The sequence below is a fragment of the Saccostrea cucullata genome, unplaced genomic scaffold, assembly GCF_032062105.1.
Source record: "Saccostrea cucullata isolate Sc308-1 unplaced genomic scaffold, CSIRO_AGI_Scuc_v1 ctg5566, whole genome shotgun sequence".
In the NCBI taxonomy this organism is placed as follows: domain Eukaryota; kingdom Metazoa; phylum Mollusca; class Bivalvia; order Ostreida; family Ostreidae; genus Saccostrea; species Saccostrea cuccullata.
This window is the reverse complement of record NW_026926048.1, coordinates 83,821-105,535: the sequence shown is the minus strand read 5'-3', so window position 1 is coordinate 105,535 and position 21,715 is coordinate 83,821. Positions and strand designations below refer to the sequence as shown.

The 21,715-nt window shown below is 32.7% G+C and overlaps 1 protein-coding gene across 2 annotated transcripts; it reads left to right on the top strand.

Moving 5' to 3' along the window:
• Positions 1–5,001: 5,001 nt before the first annotated feature.
• Positions 5,002–14,059, top strand: LOC134270481 (uncharacterized). Of its 2 annotated transcripts, XM_062752705.1 has the most exons (7): positions 5,002–5,161; positions 5,740–6,069; positions 7,369–7,539; positions 10,734–10,874; positions 11,092–11,190; positions 11,338–11,759; positions 12,761–14,059. In XM_062752705.1, the coding sequence occupies exons 1-6, from the start codon at positions 5,101–5,103 to the stop codon at positions 11,352–11,354; spliced, it is 819 nt and encodes a 272-aa protein (XP_062608689.1). In that variant the 5' UTR covers positions 5,002–5,100; the 3' UTR covers positions 11,355–11,759; positions 12,761–14,059. The 2 variants fall into 2 exon arrangements, with proteins under 2 accessions (XP_062608689.1, XP_062608688.1); XM_062752704.1 differs by lacking the exons at positions 11,338–11,759; positions 12,761–14,059 and having other exon boundaries at positions 5,003–5,161; positions 11,092–11,278.
• The last annotated feature ends 7,656 nt before the right edge of the window (positions 14,060–21,715 follow it).

Below are 21,715 nucleotides of genomic sequence, written 5' to 3'. Positions count from 1 at the left end.
TTATACACTTTTAAAGACATTTTTTATTACAGTGTTTATAAAGATTATACGGAATTATTGTTTATCACTCCAAAATACCTAGTATGCCAATTCGTCACCTTTCCATATAATTTTCCCTTAATCAGCCATGTCAATTTGTTAAAAGTTTTTTTTTTTGGAAACATGCTAAAGATATATCTACTTGGAAAAACATGCACCTAATATAATTATATCGACTTTATTTGACTTCAGTTTTAAATGTTTCATGTAAATAATATATACCTCTCCTGTTCAGAAATATGCAATAACAAATAAAATTCAATTATAGAAAACATAAAAGAAAAAGTGCACATGTACAGAAATGTATGAACTGTGGCTCAATGTTGTCCACTTTACGAGTTTGTTTTTAATGCCCCATTTAAATCTATAGCTGACACCAAATTTAAACCAGTGTTTCTTATAGAATTAATACAGAAGTCTAGCAGTTTTGTTGTACATTTCTTGTGTAATTCTACAAGTTATGTCTTAAAATTCATTCTCCCCCGACCAATTGTAGTAAAATAAAAAAAAAAAAATGTCTAATCAAAGCAGAATAAAAATTTTTAATTTTCAATTTAGTTTAATTGGTATAAAAAAAAAGTCAGATGACAATTATCTGTCCTTCAAGTTAATCTGTCCTTCAAGTCAAATCAATGTTCAGTCATTCAGCCTTTTTTTTAAAAAAACTCGCATTCCCCATAATCCCATCTCTCAAAATATACACTGTATTTTTGAATGAAAAAAAATTAATAAACTGCAGGATGCAGCTATCTGTAGTCAATAAGTTATCAGAATTGAATTGAGATGACAACGCATCCAATTCTTTAATTACGTTAATTTTAAATTCACATAGCCCTTCAAATAACCTACATACATTACGTAACACTAGGACAGGATTTTTACAAGGTATTCTTCTACTGTTTTTTTATAGGTGAGATTAGATATTAAAGAACATGCATGAAATACACTTACAACAGTTATATCGTTACAACGTCAGGAATTCAGAGTTTAGCAGATCAATAAAGCATTATTAATGCGGTGTGACTTTTTGGACAAAGTTGAATTATTATCGTCTGTTTAAAACAATATGAGTTGCCTGTTTGACATCGGAAAACTTTATTGCAAATTTGTAATTAATAATTTAATGACAGAAAAATAAATCATTTATAAACTTCTGTTGTTCATATTTGCAATGGAATTTTTTTTTATTAGCTTTCATTTAAGCAAATTTGAATTATTGTCGTCCTGTACAATAATGATTTCTTATATAAATCTGTATACTCGGTTGTACAGAAATATTTCTTCTGAAACATGTTTAAACTTTATTTTGGGCTTGTTGGTCATATGGGTTAAAATTACATACAAATTAATCATAATATCACATTTTACCAGCAAATTAAAATTCTGAACCATAAAGCTCTTATTGCTTGAATATTATCTTCATTTTCTATTTCAGACCTGTTTACTCTTACGATTTCGCCGTATTTTGTACGGATTTTTAGTCCAAATTACGTCTCACGTTTTGTTATTATGAAAGTACGGAAATTGAAAATGCATTTGTTTTGAATTCGTTATGATCTGCCTCAGTTTCACGTTTTTTTTTATCCCTAAAAAAAAGAGGTTTCAAACACAAAAGTGATGTCGGGTTGCCAAGTTCAGCTTATTTCAAGTTCAGTTTAAAACGATGTGGTATGAAACGACAAAGACCATGTTATTTAACCATGTTTTTGTAATCAGAAAAGCAGTTGTCTCCATAAATATATGAAAAGTAGATGGAAAATGAAATCTTACTGGGAAATGCCAATTCTCACGAACAAATCTTATAAAGAATACTGAGTGATAACGATAAGGGTAAACAGGTCTGCTATTTGCAAACGTTCCTTTTTTTAGTAAAAGTGCCAACTTTTATAAATTTAATTTATGTTTTTACTTAAAATGTAACACTTGCACCATGTTCCCAGTGATCCATATATTATTGCAGTGCAGTAGAACGCAAAAATGTGACCAATCAAATTAAATTTTGAATATTTTTACTTGTTGAATCCAATAAAGTATATCAGTTTTCATTCACTAAGTTTTATAATTATTAAAATTTAATTTTTGAACAATTTTAAAACATTCATGCAATAAATCTCTTAATTATACATAATGAAAGTAAATACCGGAGGCAACATAGCTACCCATTAAACGTAAAGAAATATTTAAAAGAATTTGTTATCGTAAAGTTCATTTTTATTTCAGTATGAGTATTTCATCTCCGTTTTCTTTTTTTATTTTTGCGATGTGTTGATTCTTCGCCAGCAAAACAACATATATCTTGAGATCTAATTTAGTGAAAATTTAAAGAAAATAAATAATTATTTAGACAGGTATTGATATTCTCATTAATATGTCATACGAACTTCCAAAAAAGGACAAAAGTGTAAGAAGTTTGGAAGTAGTTACAGGTATGTATATAAACTAAGATACACATTTAGGAAATTCCATATACAAATATTTAAAAGACACTGCAAACCAGTGATCACAGGTAGAGGCGAGTGTGTGGTCCTGTCGCGATATCAACCCGGAAGTAAACAATAAAACGCATAGAAGACGTAGATAGTTCTTGATAACAGAGCTGTAGGTTTACAGTATATCAATATATTGGAAAACTGCTTCAGGTAAGGTCGACTTCTTTTTATTTTTCTCCATGATGAAATTGTACATCTATTTTATAATGAATTAAAATGAATGACGACTAAAAAAAAATTGTTGATTGCTCTGACAATCTTGAAATGTATGTTTAAAGATGAACGTATTTTCTTATTCTGACATTGATATAAAAAGCGGTTTTCGTTTCAGTTGAGTGCTTTTAATGAATCTCGAGAGTTTGTTATGTATGTTTCATGATTTGTTTACATCAAGAGGCAAGAGTTGTATATAATGATGAAAATTTTTATTTTATCTTAAATATAATTACTGGCGAAGTTGCAACCTAAAAATCATTGACAGCAAGACGCATAAAAATCGTGTACAACTAATGTGTAGAGTCTTTGACACTTCTGTTTATAAATTACGTAGCTTTAATTGAAATGCATTTTCATAAATTAGAATTAGAACCCATCACTTTAAATTTTTCATATATCTCTCAACCTGTGTTGTTTTTTTCCCAGATTTTAATTTAATGAATATGTTTCAAAATGAAATAGTAAATAATTAACAATTTATTTAAAAATACAAATTCAGTTATAAATAGTTTTCAAACTCTCGTTGTAATAGAATTTCCTTTCGAGTTAATTATACCTTTGGCACAACACCTTTTCTAATCGATATCAAAATGTCACGTTTTTAAGGAAAAAGCCAAGAATGACAGTGCAAGTTTATTCTGTACACATTAAGATTGCCTTTTTTCTTCGTCACTAATGTTTATCATTTTATAACAAGAATTTTACAAATAGAACAAGAAATATGTGAGCCAATGTTCACTAGTAATACCCCCGCTCTGATGTGAATAAACACTATCATGTCAATATATATACACAAGTTGAATTACTGGCAAAGAAAATATGAAGTTGACATCAGATTCACATCAAAATGAAACCCACTATGTAACATGTCTCAACAAACAGTGTACTAAAATTTCAAGCATCTGCGATGAGTCGTTACTGAGAAAACTGAGACGAAAATTTGTTATGTATGAAACAGACAGACACACAGACAAACCGGAAGTTGACATCGGATTTGAACAAAAATGTATCCCACCGTATTGCATGCCTCAGAGAGGATAGTATTAAAATTTGTAGCATCAACTTTGAGTAGTTGCTGAGAAAACTGCGCCGAAAATAGATTTGTTATGTATATATGAAACGAACAGACGCAAAGACAAACCGGAATTTGACATCCGATTTGAACAAAAATGTATCCGACCGTATTGCAAGCCTCAGAGAGGATTGTATTAAAATTTGAAGCATCTGCGATTAGTCGTTACTGAGAAAACTGAGACGAAAATTTGTTATGTATGAAACGAACAGACGCACAGACAAACCGGAGTTGACATCCGCTTTGAACAAAAATGTATCCCAACATATAGCACGCCTCAGAGAAGATTGTGTTATAATTACGAGCTTCTGCAATGAGTAGTTGCTGAGAAAATTGCGACGAAGAAACGGACAGACAGACAAACAGGAAGTTGACATCCGATTTGTACAAAAATGTATCCCAACGTATATGATGCCTCAGAGAAGAATGTGTTAAAATTTCAAGCTTCTGCGATGAGTAGTTGCTGAGAAAATTGCGACGAAAATTTGTTACGGACAGACAGACGGACGGACGGACAGACAGACGGACACACAAGGGTAAAACAGTATACCCCCTCTCCTTCGGAGCGGGGGTATAATGAATCTTTTATCTTCATTACCGATATGTTCTTATAGAGATACTTTTCGCGTTATAAGTTTTATCCATTTGTTACCAATACTTAATTGAACATATTTCTCAATGATTTTTTTTTATAAAATAGTTTTAATAACATATCTTTTTAATTTGATGGATCGGATATTCAGAACAATAACACAAATAGCATTTTGTTTAAATAAGTTCATGTGCCTTGGACAATCTTCAATTTTTTTTTCTAGGCGTCCTCTCAGCCGACTAAAAATGGCCTGACTCGATTTTTTTTTTTACATTCCATGACACAATATTTTTTATTCGTTTATTACTCTTATCCCGTCCACAGATGTATATTTTGGAAAAAAATCCTTCCCACCTACCGACCAAATTATTTTACCCTGGGCAAACAAAATATGGCTTTAAATAAAAAAAAAGTGATATAAGCAAAACTACCCTTTCGCCAACATTAAATGAAGCGTCACTGGAATGCAGTCTAGATAAATCAATACACAGTCTTTTAAATCATACAGTGAAAGATAAACCCTACCGATAAAAAAGTATGTTAAATAAGCTCGATGGAAATTTAAAGACGTCAACGGGTATATATACACAAACGATCTCATAGTCTAAAAAAAAACCCAGGGTAAAACCATGGTATAAAAATAACTGAAAAATTTTTACAGCAAAGTCCTGATTTTTTCCTACACCAGAGACATGGTTACCCTGGGAGTGATAGCAGGCTTATTTTTTGTGGGAGCCTTTATACTTCAACAGGGTAAGTCAAAAGGGGTGGACTGAGCAGAAAATGTCTATAAAATATTGAATTTTAAATACATTTATTCGGTGAATGCCTGTTGAAACTGTACGATGATTCGTATTGGGGGCGTGTTGATTTGAAGGACAGATGATACATGTACACACAAAAAAATGGATGTGTGAATTGTTATGTATTTTTGACCGGTGTAATTGTACATTACAAATACTGGTCTTATCCTATCTTGTCCCTTCTAAAATATAAAATCTAATCTAAAGTGTTCAATGTTTCACCTTTTCATAATTATCTTTATCAGCCTATTACCTTTTTCAACTTAAATCGCGTTATCGTGAAACTTTTAAAGAGAAACGAAAAGTCTGTGCGGTAAAACTTATTCCTTTTTTATATAACATTAGCTGTTATTATGATTTTTTTTCAAAATGAAAGTTGCTTGTATCATCTGTCAGTATTCCAATCTTCGATTGATATAAATATCAATGTGTCTCTAGAAAATAATATTTAGAAACAAGATTGCAATTTTTCAATTCATTTTCATAAAACTCTTTTCATTACCCTTTGAACTTTTGTCTCCTTTTAAGGAATATTCGGGACAATCATTAATTCTGATGTACTATCCGAAGGGACTTGTCAGTCGAAGGAATTGGGAATTTCAATTACGTTGGAATGCGACATTAAAAACATCGTATTCAACATACTTTCATATAATTTAGCAACCTGCCAGTATATTAATAATTACACGTTATATTGTCACACCGAGGATCCAGTGAAATATTTCCACAACAAAAGTGGGATTCTAACCATAACAACTCCATTTAACCACACTGTCCATGCAGGAAAAACGTTGTGGGTGAATACGACCTGTGTCAACAGCAGCGATGTCCAGGACAATATTATTCTCAAGCCTTGTCGTAAGTCTGCTTCTATCGATTTTTATTTTGATTTGAATGAATTTTTTTCAATTGTGAGTTTTTTTCAATGGTACACAAAATGTGTACGAATAGTCGTCGTCGCAAACCGCGGCTAAATCACATTCTGGCCGTGATTGAATGAGAAGAAAATATTTCATTGTTTATTAAATATTTACCAATGCTAGGAAAGCAAAGTCGGAGAATGAACTTTGACGCGATCTTTCAATTCCTATTAACAATATACGTTTGGGAACTGATGATGTCAGTTGTTAATTTCCATTGAGATGGAATCATATATTAATATTGGCTGAACATAACGTCAACATTTATTTCGTGTATTTTACCTATTCTTTTTCTTTCAATATAAAGTTTAGAATTCCTGGATCTAAAATAATTAAAATACTTACTTGTTCATGTCAAATTGTGATTCAGTCTTACTGAAATATGTTGCGATGAAGAGTGGATCTTTTCTGCATGGTCTAAGAATTGGGAGACACCAAAGATATTTGAGATGAAGTACGAGCTCCATTTCATTTTTTATTTTTTTCAAATTATGACAAAACATCTTTCTGAAACATATAAATAAACACATACACTGCAGTATTAATTCATTGCCCCCCCGTTTGAAAAATGGGGGATATTAATTTGGGTCTGTCCGTCTTTCTGTCTGTCTGTAACGCTTTCCACCACCATGCACCATGCATTGTGTAAAATTTTGACAATATCGAACGTAAATATAAATATGTATGTGACTTCACCTATTAAATATTGTAAAAACACAAATATTCGTGGGTGATTAAATTTCGTTGTTAACAATCATCAACAGAAATCTCACACGAATTTTAAAATGACTATATATTGAATGGAGATACTTTTTAAACAACCAAATTAAAAGTCCAGTAAACTATCATAGATAAAAAATTAACATTTCATCCCAACAAAAATGTGTGATGCTACAATAGTTCAAGTTTTATCAATAACGCTCTTCTTCCTTTTTAAATTGCACAGCCTTTGTTAGTTTACTACCCTTATCATAAAAATCTCCGGCGATTTCTGTTTTGTTACATGTAGTTAACATGCTTTCAAGCAAAAAGCTACAAGTAATTACTAACAGGAATCTTAGACAAATGATAAGAGAAGTTGACGTAAAATATGCATTATAACTATTTCTTTGAGAATTATTTTCTCTACTTATAATTCCTGTTGATAAACTCGGATAAAAGTGTGCATTTGTGCGTTTATGAATTTAAATATTTGTATTTGTTGCAATGCTTGCAAGCCTAAATACATATCTTTTAGTTTCCGAGTTTCAAACAATGGCGTACCATAACAACACACACGTTGGCATTTCCTGTGAGCATGCGTCCTACAGGTATTCCAACACAGGTATCCGCCTAGCTGTTGACAACGGCAACGATTTGGCACACTGCAGCTGGAACGGAACGAACAAGTGTCATGGGGATGCTGAAGGTACACATATTTATATTTACGTCATACAACAGGCACGTAGCATCGTTTTTCAAAGTGGGGGGGCCAACCAGAGAATTTTTTTTTACTGACCTGAAAGAGTTGACAAGGCAAAAAAAAAAAGAAAAAAACGAAAATTTATGTTGCCCAAAATCGAAAATCCTATTTCGTGGGGGAGGGGGGGGGGGGGGGGGGGGTAGCGTCCAACTTTTTCGAAGCAAAGTTACTATCACTTCTAATTTTTTCCCTACAAACCTTTATATCACTATACTATGGTATACAAAAGGTCTTAAGAGCGACAGATTAATCGCAGATTATGCGTGCTTTGCAAATGTCAGTGAAGACGAATAAAAATCAAAGTAATCAGAGGTACAGAGAGCCGGGTTCATTTACAGAGTAGAATGGATTTCTTACATGAATCACGTTTATATATGACGAAAAAAATATTTTGAAACTCAACATCCTGCCTTGAACAAGATCACATAAGCCTGGAATTGCTCTTTGAGCAATGAGCAATAAGCCCGGCTAAAAAAAGGTTTCGCAGTTTGAGCTCGGAGGAAAAAGTATCCATCCTGAGTTTTGCCGAATGCAGAAAATTTGCTAATTATGAACTATCTGCTACTTCGAAGAGTTGGGCAGCTAAATACTAGTATATCGTTATGTAAATGCCAAAAGAATGTCTCATGTTTTTATCATGCATCCTAAATAATAGCTGCCGTTTCATTCAAACAGGAAATCCAAAGATTATGATTGTCGAATTTTGAATTGGATTAAATTCTATTTGAGAATTTGCAGCACATATTGACATACAGCAATTTACTTAAGTCGTAGATTTTCAACACATACATGTACTTGGCACTCATGAAAATCAAGCAAGACTGGTTCTTTATCATGCCAATACTTACTGTCCTTAAAGTACGTACCCGTCAATTTTTTTGCCGGGAGTAAATATAAACAATATACTCTCCATTGCCAAGAGTTAATATAAACAATATACACTCTATTGACAAGATTTAATATAAACAATATACACTCTATTGACAAGATTTAATATAAACAATATACACTCTATTGACAAGATTTAATATAAACAATATACACTCTATTGACAAGATTTAATATAAACAATATATACACTCTATTGACAAGATTTAATATAAACAATATACACTCTATTGACAAGATTTAATATAAACAATATACACTCTATTGACAAGATTTAATATAAACAATATACACTCTATTGACAAGATTTAATATAAACAATATATACACTCTATTGACAAGATTTAATATAAACAATATACACTCTATTGACAAGATTTAATATAAACAATATACACTCTATTGACAAGATTTAATATAAACAATATACACTCTATTGACAAGATTTAATATAAACAATATATACACTCTATTGACAAGATTTAATATAAACAATATACACTCTATTGCGAAGAATTTAGCGACGAGAGGCTTCTAAACTTAAGGTTTCAGCTTTGATACAAAGCTGTGAATGAAGAACTCGTTTTAAGAGAGACATTTAAATTGCTTACGATGCAAATAGGGCGACAAGGTATACATCACTGTGGCAACGCACTATGTAAAAATTACGCACTTTGAAAAAAAAATTAAAGTGCGTTAAAATTGGGACAAAGTCAACTCACTTTGAAAAAAAATGCCTGCATATACCCCCCCCCCCCCCCCGACCCTTCCCGGTACTGATGCCTATGCTACACCCAAATATATGATTTACATAACTGGTATGACGTTGAAAAAATTCATTAAATTTAAGTAACATAAAATGCATGCAAACTGGAAAAAAATTAAGTACAGTAAAGCATTTAAGAGGAAAGTATGGAAAAATCACAATCGCCCACTTTCACATCCTGAAGTGACCTTATCACAGAAGAGTAATCAAACAGATTCAATAATTTATCATACCCAAGATTTGCAAGAATATTGACCAAGCCATACACATTTTTTCAAAGTGAGTTAATATGGTCGATATTAACGCACTTTGAAAAGAAATTTTATTTTTTCAAAGTGCGTTATAACACAGGCAGCACCAAAATTTTTCGGACATAAACAAAAATTAATAATGAACTTTCCACAAAAAATATTAACTTTCCTTTATTTTTATAAGCAGTGAGGGTTTCTCCTTATTTTTCAATTACTTAACATTATCATATGTTCTTAAAAACATACATTTAAAAAATTGCACAAACATTCCCTGCTGACGCATTTGAAAAAAAAATCAATAAAATTACGTTTGAATGCTTTGAATCGCTGTATGAAACTTGCATGCATATTGTCCCTAGTTGAGTCTACTTATTTTACGAATTTTAATCCAATGAGGATTTAATATCTATCATTCGGTCACGGTTGTCTAGTTATAGCATTTGCGAAGCAATGTTTAAGAAATTTCATTTTCGTTTATCATAAATAACATGAATATTTAAAGTATAAAATAACAACGGCATTCTTAATAATTTTACGTCAAAGCGTGGCGAAAAGCTCTCTTTGTTCAGTTTTGTATGTTCAATTTTATTAGTCTGTACACTTTTGATTAGTGAGTACAGACTGACAATACCGAGACCTCTAACAAATGTTAACCAAGAACTTTATTCCCTTGGATCGAAAAATGCTGGGATCTTTCGATCCCGGCATTGCACGTTTCTAATGATCAAATAAAAATTATATATGTAATTTTACGTGATTTGCTACAGCAGCATGTGTCTTATATCATTATTCGAAAGTTTGAGAAAATATGGGTTCGAATACTTCAAGGTGTTGGTAAAATGATGGCGATTGTTTTAAATTTACCTTATTATAACTCCTTTGTTAAAACTGTAGTACCTTGTGGTCAATATAGATGCCATGGAAACGTTTATTAATATAAAAGTATACTTGCTACTCTTACATATTTGTAATTTTAAATTTAAAAAAAACAGACTATAGTTTAAATTGAATAAAATTTGCTACTCTTACATATATGTTATTTTAAAAAAACAGATCACGGTTTAAATTGAATAAAATCTTCCTTGTCAGTGCCGTTTGCAATGCTGGCTCTTAAAACTTTAAAAAATCATAAACTGTCAAAAATTCTTCAATGTATTCATGTATTACATGTAAGTTGTCAAACAAGCGCTTGAGAATTTGAATAAGAAATGATGACGGATTAATATTTCTTTTAGCTCTGAACAATGGGTTGAGGTATACTGCTCTGTATACCAAGGGGATGAATTTTACCTGCAAATTCGACGGTCAGTCAGTGAATTTTGTTCCTCAACTACTATCAACAATAAACACAACACCTTCCTCCGCCAGACCAACATGTACGGCAAGATTTACACTTACAAATTAAAATCAATGATTCTTTTTAGATGTTTATAGATCTTTAAAAATAAATTTTGAAAGACTCGTAATATTTGTTAATGGTAAAAGGCTGAAACATAATTATGAAACTGAGCAATTGAACAGAATTAATCGAACGTATTTTTTATTGATGCGTAAAGTTAGTGATTTGAAAAAAAAATTTTTTGGTCTTTGCAGCGAGTACACCTTCATCACAGAGCCAAGAGAACGGATCCACGGCCAAAGATAACGGACAAACGAAAGTGACCAGTCCCTCTTTGATGATCTTTATTTTGTGTATCTTGTATTTTCTTCAAAGAGATGTATTCATTTGAAAATTGACCGATCACAAAGATGGAATTTTATACATCCCTCGTGATGTATACGCCTACTCATGATAATCATAATAATCGTGGAGTCATTATGCTGTCGAACCCTTTTCAGTTGATTCAAGAGGTTAAACTGAATATGAAGAGAGGCAATCTGTATATGCAAGATTCCTCTTACAGAGAAGACGATGAGAACCTTGCCCGGAGAGAAGAGTCCATTCATCAGCTGATAATGGAGCATCAATATTACATGAAATTGATTATGTCGTTCACTTGTAACACCGAGTTTGATTAGACACTAGTTTAAAATAAAGATAGCTTTCATATTCTTTCTGGACTTATATTTTTATTTTATTTTAGGTAAGCCAATCTCTCGCGTGATGAAATTACATAGTGAGTGTCAAGAACAGTCTTAGGAGAAGGAGAAGGAGAAAACAAACAGTATTCAATCTCAAAGTCCATAAAACAATACAAAAAAAGAGCAGAGTAAACACGGGCCTCCTAAACATCAGCGGTGGGATCATGTGCCATGGAGGAGTAAGCATCACATGCTGACTGGTCACACTCGTCGTGTGCTCCTTGTCATGATAAAAAATAACGGAAAAATGAAGGATATGGAGATAACGAACAGTATTCAATTTCAAAGCGGAGCAAACACGGACCCCCGAGACATCAGAGGTGGGATCAGGTGCCATGGAGGAGTGTCCATCCCCTTCCGACCGGTCACACCCGCCGTGTGCTCCTTGTCATGATCAGAAAATAACGAAAAAATCCGTCGTCAATTCAGTGTATAAATAATTGACTAACAATTGGTTTGAAAAACGTCAGTCAGCATTTGAATCAATGATAATTGTATTTGCTGACAAGGTCATTGTATCGACCATAGAACTTACGAAATGATGATTTTAAACGAGACTGCTGATATTCTTGTTGCATCAACTTGCTTGTTAATAATTTACCTCGTTTTAGAAATTGTTCATACGTAGAGCATGCTCTTGCGTATCGAATCAACTGAGATATATATATCTCCGTATGCAGGTGATGAAGGTATACTCTGCATAAGTAAGGGAAGTTGACGATAGAAAAGTTAAAGTCATCACGTTTATCATATAGCTTGGTTGTTAGATTACCATTAGTGTCTTTTTCAAGTAAAATATCCAAGTATGAAGCAGAAGTGTAGGACTCTGTGGTATCTTTTATCTCAAGCTCACTAGGATATATCGTATCGACGTAGGAATGGAAATTATCATTATTAATTGACAATACGTCGTCGATATATCTAAATGTCGAGTTGAAGGCCACAGCAAGTGTTTTCTTCTTTCACGAATAAGATTTTGCACCAAATACAAGCATGTAGTGGAAAATGATGTGGGACAGACTGACAAACAAACTTCATCGGTAGGGTAATAAGATAGGTATTGTAAGTCGTAGATCATTATAATCTGTCATTCTGATAAATGAAAAGAAAAATAGCCCAAAGAATTGAATGAAAGAAATTTTACATTTCCCATGGAATAATACGTATTCTTACATTGTAGAGATGAACTTAACTTACAGAACGCATCAACTCCATACAGGACAAGGACGAAGAAACATGTCAACACCTTCTTCATATTGATACCAATCAATACTGACATAAGGGGAGAAAAAAAATCAGCTGCGCCAAGTTTAAAATTTAAAACACAGATGATTGATTGATTGTATACTGTTTAACGTCCCTCTCCAGAATATTTCACTGATATGGAGACGTCACCATTGCCGGTGAAGGGCTGCAAATTTAGGCCTATGCTCGGCACTTACGGCCTTTGAGCAGGGAGGGATCTTTATCGTGCCACACCTGCTGTGACACGGGGCCTCGGTTTATACGGTCTCATCCGAAGGACCGCCCCATTTAGTCGCTTTTTACGACAAGCAAGGGGGTACTGAGGACCTATTCTAACCCGGATCCCCACGGGATGTCGCGGCCATAAGTGCCGAGCATAGGCCTAAATTTGCAGCCCTTCACCGGCAATACATGACTACCTTTAAATTCAGCACCATAACCATTATAATAATACTTGATATCAGGATAACTTAGCGAAACTCTTTGGCGAGGGAGGTAGGAAACGTCTGTTGGATGGAGGTAAATGTGCTAAAGAATACAATGCAAGATCGATCATTGTAGAATTAATAAGGACAGTTAAGTAGAACATTATGGTAGAATACCTTGTTAAACCTTGCTGAACCAGCCTAATGAATTTTTTAGAGGAGTTAATCTTTAAATGTTCCAATTTTTGCTATATTTTTAACTAAACAGACTCTTCTCATAAAATTTTCATTGTACTTTCGGCATAAAATTGTTCGAATCATTCGATTGTTATTACCGTAAACAATGTCATGTGCCCCAGAAATCTCGCTAGATTTCGAGTTTTCTCGATTCACCCACAAAATAGAGGTAGTAAGTTAAAACTGCGGGGTACTCACGATATTACGTATTAAAATAAAGATTTGCCAATATCTCTGTTAAATTTTAAACTTTATTTTTTAGAAATGTGAAGCTCCACCATCCATCCTGACTGGCAAAGTCATATGACAAGGATGAATTGGGATTTTCCCTTATGATTGAACAAGGAGAAAACTTTGAGCATCTTAATGTGCCGATGAACTTGGTCACCAAAGCTCTTCACTGTGAACAAAATGCAGCTGAAAAAAACTCTTGCAGGAAAAATTCCATTCAACTGCGAAATTAAAACACTGAATGGAAATGTACAGGACTTTTCTACTGCTTAAATCATCATAGATGAGGTGAAATGTACATATGTATGTACATATGTATGATAAAAAAAAACATTCACATTGTGTGCAGCTAGAACGATTGTAGAACTTATTTTGATTATGCTGTGAATTATCTATTACAATTCCTTAAAAAAACAGCATGTGAAAGTTTCCTTGCATATTTAAACATACATAAATATGTACAATTATCTGGATAAAAAAGAATTTTCAAACGTCATGAACATTAAGGTGTCCACATACATGTATTATTAAATAAATTTATTATTGCTATATGTTCCTTTTCTGCTTTTAATTTAAACATTGCAACATATGTTTACTGTATGCATCTCTTGTTTGAACAGTTTTTTTGTTATTGGAAAATTTGTGATTGCAACTTTTCATAAGTATTGAGAATTAGGTTAAAATTTGTGAAAGTGCAAGGGTGTGTCAATCAAACCCGCCACATGCCGTTTTATGGTTTAGTTCGTAGTTTTGTAACAGGGTTGATGGTAAATAACGAAAACACCTGTCAGGGTTCGCACTGTTTAATAATCGTAGTGATAGTAATAACATCTATTATTGCCCTGAAATAAATAATAACAATATTGAAAATATCATAAAATCATAAATGCACAATTCAATATTATACACAATGCTGCATAAAGGGAGGTAACTCCTACATTCATTACACACAATATAATACTCCCTTAGAATTTACACTTTGTGCATACAATTAAAATACTTTACAACAAAATATATATTACTATTAAAGCTATAATATCTTCATAGACATTATGTACCTTTTTCTTATAAACAATAAATCGTAAAAACAATAGCATACATTCTGAGGGAATAGGCAAGCTCCCATGGTTTAATATCATACAAGCCAGTAGTATAAGGCTGGGAGTCCAGACGATAACTATAAATTATCATAAACCTTATATAATTCTCTGATCATAAAACATATGTACATATTATCTGGATCATAAAAATACCTTTAACTTTGCTGCTAATAACTAAGTAAAAATCTGACTTCCAAAATCTCTCTTACTGTGCAAAAGTGCTATGGAAATTAATATTGCAAGAATTATAGATTTCACATTTAATGAACTATATATTAAAGATATGTTAAAGTTAGTAAATAAATATTAACTTATTGGATGGATTGAGTGCATAATTGGTAACAAAATAACATGATTGAAAAACGAGATGTCATCGTTTTTTCTAGAGTTAACGTTCCTTATTTCTTACACAGTATGTCATTTTTTCTTCAATCTAAATTCATGTAAAATGTAGAATGTAAACTCGATCAAGAAAAGCATGTTCTAGATGCATATAATTTCTAAATATGAAAATAATTCTTTAAAAAATGAAAGCAATTTACAATTGAAGGTACAAGGATACCAACATCCCTGTAAAGTCAATACTTCGCAAATTCTACTGTAGATACAAAAATCTGTCTGTAAATACAATGTATCATTTCGTTTAATGTAGACTGAAGTGTTCATACAAATTGTTAAGTCATAATATTTTTACACGGAATTGTCTACGGGTCCTTTTTCCGTTTGCCCTTTCAAATCAAAAAGCACCCAGCGGGTGTGAGCAATTGACAAGGGATGCTTACTCTTTAATGTTCCCTGATCCCACCTTTTTATTGTATTAAGACAGTGTTTATTTGCTCAATATATATTGTTTCGATGACTTTATGTAATTGTTCATTAATTTAATAATTTTTACGCATATGTTGAAAAGTAAACATAATGACCATAAACATAATTTGCATTTTTGTCAGCCTTGAATTATATTAAATATGTTTTAAGTTTTGCCCCCAATAAAATTTGTTTTAATGAACCCAATCAACCTAAACAATTTTAGCTAGAATGCTGTTATCTTCATATTTTGTACGCATATATTGAAATGTCGTCGCATTCACGTATTCTACAATTTTCAGTCTACGCAGGTATCTTAACGTAGGTTGCAGGTTTGCAGGGCTTTAAAAAGTGTCCGAAAACATACCATGGAAATTATCTATATGATTTCTCTACTTTTGATTTCCATTCTCTGAAAATTTTATAAAATTCGTCTGCACCGTTTTTTGTGTAATTGAATTCCAAAGATGTCATTGTTGTAGTAACATTTTCGACATTATTCCATTGAACTGTATAGCTAGGAAAAACGTCGTTTTCGGCTTGTTTTCAGACAAGGTTTTGATTTAAAAAAAATTCAATAACTTTTAAATTGTGCAGACGAATTTGTTTATCCTTTGGTATTTAAACTATAATTAATTTGAAATAAATATATGTGAATAAACTAATATGTCTTCGGGTTCATTTTCTCGTAATTTAATTGTAAATAATTGCCTTTATATTCAAAATTGTAGCATTTTTAAGAACGACGTCATAAAATATTGCGACGTCGCGCTTGACGTCGTGAATGTCGATCCGGTATACATAGCAAAAAGAACCAGAGGTACTGTGAGCAATGAGCTCGCTGAGTGATACCCCCCGCCTCCCATAATGTCCATGTGTTGCTATTTATTATTTTACGGTAATGTGGAAAGAGGAATAACTCGTCCTATCAAATGTTATCCAGAAGCCTCTATATGTGACGTCATAGTTAAACGTATAATGGCAATGTCCATGTTTTGCTATGGGAAACCTAAAATACGTGTCCAATAAAAAAGTAAAATAGGAGGTGCACAATGGCAATATGTAATAAAGATTCTGTGAAAGTTTCATTAAACTTCACTCAGTAGAGTTGCGGATAAGAGATAAACGTAACAGACGAATGGACGGAAATCCCGATTACCATATACCCTCCCACTTTTCAAGCGGGGGTATAAACAAACAAATTATACTGATTAAAAAACGAAATTCACGTCTTTCTGCTTTCAAATGACCAACGTTATAATTCAATAAACCAATAAAACAATTATTAGACATTTTTCTGTTTACGTCTAATATTAGTGAAAATTCTCGCAAGAGGCGTAAACCAACAATCAGTCCTTTAATTTCTTTTATTTCTATATTTTCTTTCTGTTGATTTCTTATCGTTTCTTTTCTTTTTGTTTTGTTTTCTTCATGCACGGCTTCTTGTCAGATTTGCAAAATAAAATTGGCCTTGTATTCCCATCTGGAAAAGGCAGACCCCCCCCCCTACGCTTTGAAATCGCAGATATTTGGTAAGTTTGTCTAAAAAGTCACAGGTACTAAGATAATTTAGATGTCAAGGACTAACACCCCTACCTCCCGCGAAAAATGTTTTTACGTTTTGTTTTATTTCTTTAAATTAATTTGAAAGAGTATATTTTGATCCCAAATTTGATTGGCTTAAAACCTGTATCTAAAATTACATGGGAAAAACTTCATAGTGTTTTTATGGTAAATAAGACTTTATGAATTTTTTTTTTATTCAATGCACTTTTTAAAATATGGATTTGAATTTTTAAACCCATTCATTTTTTTTATTTTGCTCTTTACCAAGATTAGCACATACCGATTCATAACTGAGTTCGACTTTCCGTCGACGAGCAGAGTTTTGACGCTGTTTACGGAGATTTAAGAAAACGAAGACAAACAAGCCATATATGGTTGTGTAGATAAATTATCGTAAATGACACAGGTATAAACAGTTTGCCACTGCCTTATCGCTGAAAGTGTAAATGAGCGCGATTCTAATGGAGGGGGGGGGGGTACTCGTGTAAATTGGAGTTATATACCTTATGTTATTATTATAATATGGGTCAAAAATTTATTACAGAAACAAGTACCTTTCTAGTCCATATCCCATATACAGTAGTAGTGACACTAAAGTGTCATACATGTATTTCAATAAAATATACAAGGCCACCAATTCCCTCAAAATGCACTCATAAAATATTCTAGCTATAAAATTACCTATAACGTGCATTCAGACCTTAGGTTTCTCTTTTGTTTGGACCGGTACTTTATTCGAAACTATCCTCTGCTACCTTGACAGTTTTCCCAGAATGCACGACCGTGAAGCCGAGCATGTGTACTCCAGAAATAGAAAAGATGAGTTTAGAGATGTTGTAAGACTGATCCGATTAACACGCAGCAACATTATTCGGATTACCAATAGTAAACAACACAGCACTTAATAATCTTTTTTGATCAGCTGACATGTTTCTATTATATGTTTTCAGTGACGCTTCACATCTGTGGCCGGACATAAACATGATGTGTCTAGCCTGAATCAAGCATCATTCAGGAATGAAATGGCCGTGACACGTAAGCAGTGGAGAGTGTAGCTGTTTTGGCACTTCCGACCTTACACATATCTCGTATGAAACCCCTAAAAGATTGCTTTTTGAGAGGCTTAGCGGAGTATGAAATATCACATGTATATGGAGAAAACAAAGCATATTTCACACAAGCATTGAAGTGGTTTGTTGCTTGTTTATCTGTTCTAGAGAAGAGAAGACGAAGCACTTGCCGAAGGACATGTAGGGCTCTCGGGAACAGCATAACATCGGAATGGTTCTTACATGTACCCTTGCCCGTTTTGCCTATTCGATCTGTCTTGCTCCATAAAACAAATGCCAGTTGGAGCTTCCTCACTACTGAGGCCTCCTTGAAAGTTCTTGTGTTTGGTCGTGTGTCTGAGAACACCAGACTCCTCACTATCCTTATCATGAAGAAAATCAAGGGAATGAAATTCCAACCCATGAGATACAAAACGGACGGACAGAGGTTAAATCTCACTCAAGGTCGGAACACTAGAGGAGAAAATTGGGCAGCTTGAAGTACAATGTCGAATGAATTTTTTAAGATCATCAGAAGTGATAATAGATTTGGGTTGAGTTGGACGTGATGCACCCGTCTGTGTCCTGAATTTTGTCATTCCGTCCAGAGTGTGGTTCGCTGGCTTAGATTCTTTGTCACAAACAATGTCGATGTTGCGAAATGGGTCTTGCAGGTGACGATTTATAGCTGAACGCAAATTTTTTAGTGTGTTTTTGTGATAATATTCTACTTGAATAGATGCATATTCTCATTCTTACTCGCGGACTCTTTGGGCTTGGCTTCACAGTAGAACTTGCGTAAATGATTTGCTAGGACATCGACAGAAACGGTTTCCCATGTCCATTAACTCATTGTAAACTTCTGTGTGCCAGTCTAAATGCAAAATAAATAATTTTTTACAGCTTAACTATTATTTCTTTCAATTCACACTGAATTATGAAAATGCTCCAAACTCCCCCCTTCCCTTTCCCCTGTTGTGATTTTGTAATTTTTATTAATTGAAAAACCTTGAAAAGGTTTGATTGCGCATTTTGTGTTTTTCTTGGTTAATTTTGATTGTCTAGAATCTTGAAACTGCTATAAAGGAGCTTAATGTTTTCTTGGGTTCAGCTGGAGTCTCTGGCTTTCGGAGGCAAGTCAACACTGGCTTAGCTAACTGATTATTCCTCAGGCCAATGTTAGGAATGCCAGAAACAACCTCAAGTTTGATAAGTCAGGGTTTTCTATCAAAAAACAGTAATAATTCTTCAGTATTCGCTTCTCCACTCACATAAATATCTTCATACTTTGCCATTTTTGAGTGCATATTTACATGTTCAGTAAAAAACAGATGAGTGTGCTCAGATGAGTGTGCTGAAGTACCAAACTACTTCGAGTTGAACATCTTTACTGAGAATTTTTTTCAAGATATGTCATTTCAAATGTGTAAAGAATGATAAATGCTTCAAAAGAAGCTCATTATTTATCAATATATCATGTTTGAACACTGTGGCCTACTTTTACATGTTTACATATTCCACATGTAGATATTAATGCGCCATGTGATTCGGTCGCACTATGACCTCTGACCCCCAAATAAAATTCAGACAGAATTGAACATATTTTCTCACCAATAGGTTTATCTAAGAAAGATATATTTATGTAAATTATTTTCAATTTCTTGCACCATTGTACATGTAAATGGAATTCAAGTAATAAGCGGTAAAAATTAATATTTATTAAATCAATATTTGATCATCGCAGGCTTACGGAAGGCAAAGTACTTGAGCCCTCCATAAAGGGTTTCCATGCACGGCACCTAACAAAGGAAATTTAAGAAACCCTAACTTCGACCTGTAATTCTTATCTATGGTGAAAGGTAAATTAATCACATGTGAAACAGCATCGCCTTTAAACCGATATGCGGGAGGTATGTTTGGTTCGTTTTGATAATATTAAGTTTGAATCAACCAATAACCCACCAGAATCCAATGTTTTGTCCAGTTATAAAAAAGTAGGTCGACAGTTAATTGACAGTAAGAGATTACACTTTTTATATCGGCGATTTGTACTACCAGGGCTTCAGGTAAAATCCAATTTTAAATCATCTTATTTAAATACCTTAAATAAATCTACAGCCTATTTACTATTATGTTTAAACCAAATTGCTGACAATTTTTTTTTTATAACATTAAAGTGACTAATTGCAAAGTTGATCCTTGTGTGCCACAAAATCTATGATCAAAGAATGAAACCTCTAGACTTCCTTCATTAAAAAATATATTCATGTATATTGTACGGCCTAATAGCTCATATATTTAGTTCTGATTTCAATACTTGGACTTTGAAGTTTCAAAATACGTGGCATCTCTATGGTTCCAATTCTTACCGGATATTTTAAAAATTAAATTCATTGAAGTGTGTGAAAGTATTTTAACAAATTCCATTATCATAGGTTTCAAAACAAACTTCTAAGGCAAATTACTAATCTCAGTCGTTATTGAGAGTCATGATTCAATGATTTTCTTTCGCAAAGCAATTTTAAACACTTTTAAAGCACCAAAATTTTTATTATTATGTTATCAAGATTAAACGCAATCATTGTTTATCACTCCAAAATATGCCAATTCATTTTCCTTACCGTACAATTTTCCCTCAATCAGCTATGTGATTTTGTTTAAGTATTTTTTTTTCTTGGAACAAGATAAATTTTCTATCAGTATGTGGAAAAACATGCGGATCTAGGTATAATTATAGCAACTTTATTACAATTTTGTTTGAATATTACATGGTAAACAATATAATTACAATATACTTCTTCAGAAATATGGAATAACAAATAGAAGTCAATTAATTTAATTGCCCCCTCAAAATTTAAACCATCGTTTTTTTATGAATAGTCAAAAACTCGCGCAGTTTTGTTGTACACTTCTTATGTAAATTCTACAAATTATGTCATAAGATTCACTTCTCCCTCGGCTAATTGTGGTAAACTAAGGAGATAAAAAATAAATGAAGTGATGTGTAGGAAGCTAGGTAACGACATTACAGAATGTCTTATCAAAGTGAAATGGAAATTATTTAAATTTTTGATGTTTAATTTTGTATAAAAATATGTCCGAAGATAATTATCGGCCCTTCAAGTTTAGGTCAGATTCGAATTGTCAGTCATTCAGACCTTTTACAAATAAACTCGTATCTCCCTTTAATCCCATCTTTAAAAATATAAATTGAATGATTGTTTGAAGGAAAAAATTAAAATACTGCAGGACGCAGCTTATTGTAGTCAAATTATCAGAATTGAATTGAGCTGACAAAGCATCCAATTCTTTAATTACGTTAATTTTAAATCCATATACATTACCCAAATAAAGGATTTTTATGTAGGTATTCTGTTACTGTTTTTTATTTCAGGTGATATTAATATATATTGAAGGGCTTGCATGAAGTACAATAATGATATCGTTAAAACATCAGGGATTCAGGGTTTAGTAG

Bases quoted from the DNA above. Each gene is read 5' to 3' on its own strand.
- LOC134270481 (XM_062752704.1), top strand. From the start codon at position 5,101: ATGGTTACCCTGGGAGTGATAGCAGGCTTATTTTTTGTGGGAGCCTTT. The intron at 5,162-5,739 runs GTAAGTCAAAAG...TCTCCTTTTAAG, and splicing joins AGCCTTTATACTTCAACAGG to GAATATTCGGGACAATCATT. The intron at 6,070-7,368 runs GTAAGTCTGCTT...CATATCTTTTAG, and splicing joins TATTATTCTCAAGCCTTGTC to TTTCCGAGTTTCAAACAATG.